The sequence below is a fragment of the Miscanthus floridulus genome, unplaced genomic scaffold (genome assembly GCF_019320115.1).
Source record: "Miscanthus floridulus cultivar M001 unplaced genomic scaffold, ASM1932011v1 os_2295_1_2, whole genome shotgun sequence".
NCBI lineage: Eukaryota > Viridiplantae > Streptophyta > Magnoliopsida > Poales > Poaceae > Miscanthus > Miscanthus floridulus.
This window is the reverse complement of record NW_027098210.1, coordinates 15,868-24,417: the sequence shown is the minus strand read 5'-3', so window position 1 is coordinate 24,417 and position 8,550 is coordinate 15,868. Positions and strand designations below refer to the sequence as shown.

General features: G+C 58.9%; 1 protein-coding gene across 1 annotated transcript; it reads right to left on the bottom strand.

Moving 5' to 3' along the window:
• Positions 1 to 510: 510 nt before the first annotated feature.
• Positions 511 to 2,810, bottom strand: LOC136534780 (uncharacterized). Its single transcript, XM_066527149.1, has 3 exons — positions 2,661 to 2,810; positions 1,973 to 2,572; positions 511 to 813 (listed from the first exon to the last, which is right to left on the bottom strand). Exons 1-3 carry the CDS (start codon positions 2,808 to 2,810, stop codon positions 511 to 513), a joined length of 1,053 nt encoding a protein of 350 aa, XP_066383246.1.
• Positions 2,811 to 8,550: the final 5,740 nt, after the last annotated feature.

Sequence of the window (8,550 nt, the reverse complement as noted above, 5' to 3'; positions counted from 1 at the left end):
CCATAAGGGAGACTCAGCTCTGCCTCTGCAGAGGTGCCCACTGCGGGGCTCGCATAGGACACGGTTCTGCCTCTGTAGAACCATGCCTCCCTTGGGGGCTAGAAGAGAGGACTCCCCCCTAAGTCCCACGCACCCTTTTTTAGTCATTTTTCGAAAAAAATTCCTACGCCAAACTCTCTAGCGTGCTCTAACAAATCAATTGTGAAAAAAAACTAAGGACCGAAAAGCTACCTCAAGGCCAGAAGGTCGGCTGAGTCACGAGACGGCCTATGCCTCCGAGCTACAGCACTCCCTCACTGCCTTTTGCTCGAGGGGCAGCTCAAGCTCTGAGGAAGTTTTTTGCAAGAGATTTATTCAGAGACGAGACAGAGGGCAGAGGCTCAAAAATACAATGAAAAACGATTAAAGAAGCGTAGACGCGCGATTACTTTAAAAAGGCCTCGACGGCCACCAGCATTATGATAGGGTAACATAATCCCTAATCTATTTACATGGCCTCTCGAGCCCAGGTCAAGGCTCAGGGTCTCCAGCATCGGCGGATGATGTGGGAGGGACCACCTCCTCTTCGAACAGTTTGGCTAGCGCCGTGTCGAGGCCCTCCGCCACCTCCATCAGCTTTGCAACCTCCTCGTCGGCCTCCTTGTCATCATCAGGCAGGACATAGCCATCGCTGATGGCCTTGAGGTCGATGCTGATGTAGTGCGAGGCGATGACAGCCAGGGCGCGCTTAACGCCCGTGTGCAGCGCCCCTCGGAGTTGCTCGCGCACTTGGCCGCTCAACACAATCAGGCGGCTCCCGAGGGAGCTGCCTGACTAGACCCCCTCAACCTCCAGGGCCTCACAGGCGGTACAGGCGGTACTCTTTAGCGCATCATGCTCCCCGATCTTGGTTTTAAGCACCGCCTACACTATGACAGAGGCCTCGACTGCCCGGCTGACCTCCTTCTCTAACTCTGCACCAAAAGAAATGAAATGGGGTTGAGCGCAAAGGAAAACAAGCCAAATAGGGGTGGAAGCCTACGGGACTCACCCTCGACCTTCTCCTTCCAGCGTCGAGCCTTGACCTGAGAGGCCTTAGCCTTCTCCTCCCAGCGTCGGGCCTCGACCCGAGAGGCCTCGGCCTTCTCCTTCAGGCGCTGGACCTCGACCCAGGAAGCCTCGACCGCCCTGGAAGCCTCTTCCTCCAGCTCTGCATCACATCAAGGAGTTAGGGGCCGAACACAAGAAAAACAAATAAAACAAGGGGAATAAGACTCACCCTCGGCCTTTCCCCTCTAGACCACAGCCTCGGTCCGAGAAGCCTCAGCCACCTTGAGGGTCTCATCCAAGGCACCTTTCGTCAGCTGGTGTGCACCCTGCTCCGTCCCCAGCTATCTGGCAAGGGCCTTGATAGAGGCTATGACTTCTCTAGCCTAGGACCTGAAGGCGTCCTGATCACCGCCCACGCGGGTCAGCTCCTCCTCCAACTCCTTGACCTATGGAGCCAAGGGGGTGACCTGCTCCTGAGCCACCACCACCGCTGCCTTCATATTGGCACCGCGTAGGCAGAGGTCCTCCACCTCCACGCTCCATGCCGACAGAAGCTCGTTGGCATGAGCGAGCAGGTCCTTCTACCGTTGGAGCTGGTCCTAGATGTCCCTCTCCCACCAAAGAAAGACCGACTTCCCGAGGGACCGGGTCTCGAGCTCCTAGATAGGCAAAACAGGGGTCATTCACTACAAGAGAACTCGGAAAAAGACGACACCACATGAGAAAGGAAGGCGCAAACCTAGGTGACCCTGGGCAGATCATCAGCGACGATGGACAATGCTGTCCATAGTGACCGCTTCGCCAGCTGGCGGTATTGCTCGAAGGTGTCCCAACGTCTGCCCTCGGTCGCGTCCTCGAGGGCGAATAGAGGCTCCCCCTTAGGGTCATCCTGGCTCTGCCACAGGACACGCGGGTGATCCCACCCACGGCGCTCGGGTCATACCCACACGAGGGCCGAGCTTCCCTCGCTCAAGGTCGAAGCTGGCTGGTCTATGGTGCCGGCCACCTCGGTGTCAACCACCTCCTGCGCCCGGGAAGTATCGTCAGAGGAGATCGGATGGACCTCCGCCTCCCGGGCGCTCTCCTGCAACGACGATGGGCCTTGAACCGGTGGCGGTATTAAGGCTTGTCCCACCTCCACTTCCTGGGCTGCTGACTTCACCGCGCTCATGTCGGCCTCTGCCACCGCGGCATCGATGGTCCCGGGGGCTTTGGCCCCCGCCACCGTGGCCTCGGTGGTCCTCGGCACCACGGCCTCCGTCGCCTCGACCTCGGAGGCCTGGGGGGCCTCGGCAACTGAGGGTGCCTCGGACCCATCTGACCCACGGGCCTTGGCCTCACGAGGCGAAGGCGCACCCTCTCCCGTCTGTGTCGAGGCCACCTCAGCAGCCTCTCCTTGGGCGACCGGCTCCTTCGGGTCGGCCCTCGCCGATGCCGCGCCACGTTGTATGGCAGCTTGCGCCTCCACCACCCAGTGGGCGGTGGAGCTAGGGCTCACCTTGAGTGCCTTAAGTGGCGCCAAGGCGGGCACATCCATAGGACGCTTCCGGCTAAAGACAAGATACTTACAGGGTCAGCGTGCGACCGAAGAACGAACGGAAAATGCTGCAACTCTGCCAAAAAACGCTTACCTTGAACGGGGCTGCAACCGCTTCAGCACGGTGACCCTCCTCTGCGAAGGCGGTGGCAGTTGCGTCGCCCCCACCGGCCACCTGCTCCACCTCTGCCGTCGAGCCCACCGGGCTGACGGCGCGCTTTCCCAATGCCCGTGCCTTGGGCATGTCAGCCTCGGCCCTAGGGCGGGCGACCGCCGACCCTAAGGCATCTCCTCCTCCACCTCCTAGGAGCGCCGGGCCGCTCGTCGACGCCTCAGGCGCAGTCTCCCCGACGTCAGGGAGATGGTCCAGGGGACCCCGCCCCAGCTCGCTCGCGTCATCACCGCCCAAAGAATCTACCGACAGTGACGACGACGGAGACACCTCCACCGGGAGGCCCTCCTCCCTCTATCGGTGGTGGTGTTTCTCTAGCTCATCGCGCTCAAGGGTCTTTCTCTTACACTTTGCCTGCTCGGCATCCTTCCGCTTCTTCTGTGCCTCGGCATGCGCCCGGTTCGCCGCCCACCGCGCTGCGTCCTCAGGAACGGGCGACGGGGAGGCTCGCACGTCTCTCATCCCCTGAAGGAACAACAAATGCAAATAAGGGGCCAGAAAACAGCAAGGAACGAGGAGGCCTTGGGGGCTGCAGCGACGCGTGACTTACTAGGGAGAGGAACCCCCATGATGGATGCATTGTGATGGGGGTCAGGCCACCTCTCCTCAGCTTCGCCTCCAAAGTCTCCCTCACCTGACGAAGAATCTCCTCATCAAAGAGGGTGGAGGCAAACATCTGAATGCCCTCGATCGGCTTGTCTGGTCACATCTCTAATAGGCGCCACCGTCGAGCCATCAGCGGCAGCACCCTCTGGTGGTGGAAGGCAGCCACGACCACAGCCGCTGTGAGGCAGCGGCCCCGCAGCCTCTTCAGCCCCTCTAGAAGCGGCTACAACTTGGGCTGATCCTCCTTTGGGACGCCATACTTCCACTTCTCCGGACATCTCTCCACGATCCGCCCGGTGTAGGGGGGAAGCCCGCTGTCGTCATTACGAAGATAGAACTAGCGGTATACTAGCAGCAGTTGGTTGACATGAGCTGGGCCAGGATGTACAGATGCTGATGGTCCTGGCGCACTTGAAGAGTGCAGCCACCAACCCTCACCACCTTCCTCGTGCTCGACGTGCCCGTTGGCTTGGTGGTGTGCCCTGCCCGAAAAAGGTGGAGCCACAGCTCCTAGTGGGGAGCAATCCCTAGGTACCCCTCGTAGATGGTGACGAAGATGGTTGCCTGTGCGATGGAGTTGGGGTTGAAGTTGTGGAGCTCCATGCCATAGTAGTGTGGGAGCGCCCGCATGAATCGGTCTGTCGGCAAGCCAAGGCCACGCTCGTGAAAGGACACGAAGCTCACGATGTAGCCGTCGCGTGGCTTCGGCTTCGGCTCGCCTGACGGAGCAATCCACTCTGGCCTATTAGGGTCGGTAACCGAATGGAGAAGGCCTTCGTCAATGAACGACTGGAGCATCTCCACGGTTATGTCGGACTGACCCCAAGGGTCCGCCTCAATGACAACGACACTGGCCATGGGTGCAACGGAGAATATGACTATGATGGTGAGCCTCTCTCGCTCTCTCTACCTTGCCTCTCTCTCTTCTTCTCCCTGGCGCTCTCTGTTCTAGCAAGGGCTCAAAGGCAGCAAAGGCGAATGCAGGCAAGGTAAGGAGGGAAGGGGCGAGGCTCGTTGCATATTTATGCAGGAAGAAGGTGAAATGGGTGGATGACGAAATCAGGAAAGTTTCCCCCAGATCCGGCACAGTTAATCTAGATCCGATTTTACTGCCCACGTACCTACCTTTTGCTCATTAATCGTGTGAACAGTTATGTTCCATCTGATGACACAGCGTCGCGTCCGACCGCTGCAGTGGCAGGTGCCATTTTGCCTCCCCGAGAAAATCACCTCAAAAGGCGCGCCTGCTGTTGTCAAACCGATGGGGGGGAGGGAATATCCCCCACCCGATTCCTTTTAGACGAAGGAACTGGGCGCCAAGCCCGTTATGATCCAGGGGTTTGAAGGCTGGGCCCCCGAGGGTTTCGACAGCCGCCCTAGGGCAATAGAGTCAGGGACAACTATGGACGAGCCCATATGGGGCCAAGACCCAAGCAAGCGAAATGCTTGAGACGCCCTAAGTCATGTCCAAGACCGGCAGGGAGGTCTCCGAATGGGATCCTACCGTAGGGAGGCACCGAGCCACCAGGGCCCATCGAACGGCCCCGGCTCCCACTAGAGAAACCCTTTGGTACTCTTGGAGTGCGTCTCTGGACCGCTAGCCGACCCCTAGCGAATGGGGCACGGGCCTCCACTCGGACTTACCCGATAACAGCTCACCGGAAGTGCCACCGCTCGCGCCCATCGAGGATAGCCTGGCATATTCCACCCCTCCTTCTAAATGAAAAGGATGCGCGAGGGCCATACAAAAAGCCAGGGGACCTCTGATGGCCCTCTCGCTCTGTGCAGAGGCTAGAGGGCTCTTCCTGTAACCTTGCCGAGACCCAGCGACCCAGGCTCACACTCGAGGGGGCTCGGCAAACAACCCCTCCTTCCAAACAAAAAGGATGCGCGAGGGTCATACAAAAAGCCAGGGGAACTCCTGACGGCCCTCTCGCTCCATGCAGAGGCTAGGGGGCTCTTCCTACAACCTTGCTGAGGCCCAGTGACCTAGGCTCGCACTCGAAGGGGCTCGACAAACAACCCCTCCATCTGAACGGAAAGGACGTGCGAGGGTCACACAAAAAGCCAGGGGAACCCCTAACGGCCCTCTCGCTCCATGCAGAGGCTAGGGGGCTCTTCCTACAACTTCGCCGAGACCCAGCGACCTAGGCTCGCACTCGAGGGGGCTCGGCGAACAACCCCTCCATCCGAGCAAAAAGGATGCGTGAGGTGGCACAAAAAGCCATGGAACCCCCGACCGCCCTTTCGCTCCGTGCGGAGGCTCGAGGGCTCTTCCTGCACCCAGGACAAAGACAAGCGACTCGAGCTCGCACTCAAAGGCCCGAAAAAATGCGATAAAGGGCATCGAGCCCGTTACGGTCTAGGGGTTCGAAGGCTGGGCCCCTGAGGGTTTCGACAGCCATCCTAGGGCAATAGAGTCAGGGACGACTATGGGCGAGCCCATACGGGGCCGAGACCCAAGCAAACGAAATGCTTGGGACGCCCTAAGTCATGTCCGAGACCGGCAGGGAGGTCTCCGAATGGGATCCCACCGTAGGGAGAGACCAAGCCACCAGGGCCCATCGAACGGCCCTAGCACCCACTAGAGAAACCCTCTAGTACTCTTGGAGTGCATCTCTGGACCGCTAGCCAACCCCTAGTGAATGGGGCACGGGCCTCCACTTGGACTTACCCGACAACAGCTCATCAGGGGTGTCACTGCTCGCGCCCACCGAGGGTAGCATGGCACCCTCCACCCCTCCTTTCGAATGAAAAGGATGTGTGAGGCCGCACAAAAAGCTAGGGGAACCTCTGATGGCCCTCTCGCCTCCGCACAGAGGCTAGGGGGCTCTTCATGCAACCTTGCCAAGGCTCAGTGACCCGAACTCGCACTCACGGGCTCGGCAAACACAATAAAACCCCTCTCACAATGCAAGAAAAGCCTTTGGAAGAATAAATCCACTCCTTTAGGGCCTCGGGGGCTACACCCGACGGGTGCGCTCACGCGCACCCACCGAGGCCTCGAGTACGAAAAACCATCCCGCTAGGAGCTGTCGCGAGCCGAGTCTCGACAAAACCTCAAAGAGAGCACTCACACTCTCCCTAAGGCTCAAGGGCTACTGTCGGGTACCACAAGAAGGGGTCCCCTAAGAAACAATAAAAAAAATCACTTAGACCCCGTCAAAGTCAAAGCCAAGGGACAACTATGGGCCAAACCCCGATCATGTCCGAAGCCACCTACTCTCTACCTCGCTGGAGGCCTCAAATGGCCTACCGAATCTCCGCCTCGCTCAAGGCCTCGCACGGAGGGCCTCGGACGAACTACCGATTTTTCGCCTCGCTCGACGCCTCGCACGAAAGGCCTCGGCCGGGGAATCGATTCTCTGTCTCACCCGAGGCCCCACGCGTACAGCCTCGGACGAGACACCGATTCTCCACCTCGCTCAAGACTGGCTCGGCAAGACAACCCTGTCGCCTCTGCCTCGGCCAGCTTCTCGGACAAGATGTCATGTTCGCCTGGCGCGTTCGACCGCTCCCGTGATATCAGCCAAACGACGGCTCGACACAGCGGCGTGGCCGACTAGACGCCAGTCACATCGAAGCCATGCCGTCCAGGATAGGACAGGGCAGGGGTTACCGCCCACTATGCTCGGTGTTGTGCCCATGACCGGCGCCCGTACTGTGCTGTGCTACCTAACTCCTACTCCAGGGACAACGCGGCGTGTAGAGTCAGGTTCGGGTTACTATAGCATCGGAATCAGTGTACAAGACCAACTGCTCCCTCCACGTCTCGGCAGTCTACTTTGGGGTCTTGGCAACCTCGGGATTCACGTCCGTCGAGCCCTCCACGACGGCTCGGCCTCAGCACAAACTGAGCCTCGGCTCTTTACACTATCAGCACACAGCAACCGGCACGTCGTTCGCCATGCCCTACGTCAGGCTATCACTGGAGCTCCCACGTCGCGCAGGATCGGGCATGGCCGGTGTGTTGCTCCAGTGCATCAAGGACAGGACCGCTCTGTCGACCATACCGTCACAGTAACAGGCTACAGGGCTCGGACATGCCGCCTCTGTTCGTAGGACGCCGCATAGCGAACGCATGTATCACCCCTGACCCCCCCTTCAACTATAAAAGGGAGGGATCGGGGCCGTTTCTAGGACAGGCATAGGTAGACGAACTCACTCACTCACTCATGCGCAAGCAACGCTCTCACGCACGTTTACTCGCTGCCTGAGATCAGCATCTCAAGCAACTCACACCGCTCCACGTAGAGACCTAGGACTAACTCCCTCTCTCGCCCTGCTTGTAACCCCCTACTACGAGCATTTCGGTGCAAGGAATACAAGATCGATCTCTCAGACTGGACGTAGGGCGCCCATTGCCTGAACCAGTATAAACCTTGTGTCTCTTTGCATCATCATCCGGGATTAGGGGCACGCAGTACATTTTTACTAGTTGGTTGAGGGCCCGCCGGTCCAAAACACCGACACAAAGGTTGGTCAAAGAACTAAAGAAAAGTTAAAAAATAAGAAGAAAATAAGAACGATGTTTGGCTGATGGTTCATGTGACCGATAAGTCGGCTGATACTGATTTGTTGTGAGAAATAAATACTGAACGGACGCAACTTGTTTGAGAGTTGGCAAAGAGACCATACCAATACGGGCAGTACATGGGTCTATTTTCGAGTACCTAAAACTCGGCATGCAAACTGCAACGAAATTGATACGAACCGGGCGTCTGCCGCGAACTTTCGTCCGGATGCAGCCCTGCGACCCCCGCTCCTTATTCCATCGGCATCGTTATCCCATCCCGTGATCCATCCCCCGCTCCCCCCGTGCCCACTCGTTGCTTCTCCGCCATCCCATGACCCACTCTGCTCCCCCGCACACCACTTGCTGTCGCTCCGCCGCGCTGCGCTCTGGGCCTACTTGCGCCCTTGGGACGGACGCCACGCCCCACAGCTCGCAGTCATCCCACCGCCTACACTCCCTCCCTCGCTCCCTCGCTTCCTCCCCCCACCGGAGACAAGGATGACCGCGGTGGCTCCGACGAGGTAGGTCGGTCATTCTCTGTATCTGAGCCCTCCCCTACCTCCTCCTCCGCCTCCTCCTCTGTATCTAAGCACTCCCTCTCCTCCTCCTTTGGATCTGAGCCCTCCTCCTCCTCCTCTGGATCTAAGAGACGCGGTGGTGGCTAGGGTTTCGACGAGCTCTGTTGCACTA

Bases quoted from the DNA above. Each gene is read 5' to 3' on its own strand.
- LOC136534780 (XM_066527149.1), bottom strand. From the start codon at position 2,810: ATGCCCAAGGCACGGGCATTGGGAAAGCGCGCCGTCAGCCCGGTGGGC. The intron at 2,573-2,660 runs GTAAGCGTTTTT...TTTAGCCGGAAG, and splicing joins CGGTTGCAGCCCCGTTCAAG to CGTCCTATGGATGTGCCCGC. The intron at 814-1,972 runs GTATGACCCGAG...GAGGGGGTCTAG, and splicing joins GAAGCTCGGCCCTCGTGTGG to TCAGGCAGCTCCCTCGGGAG.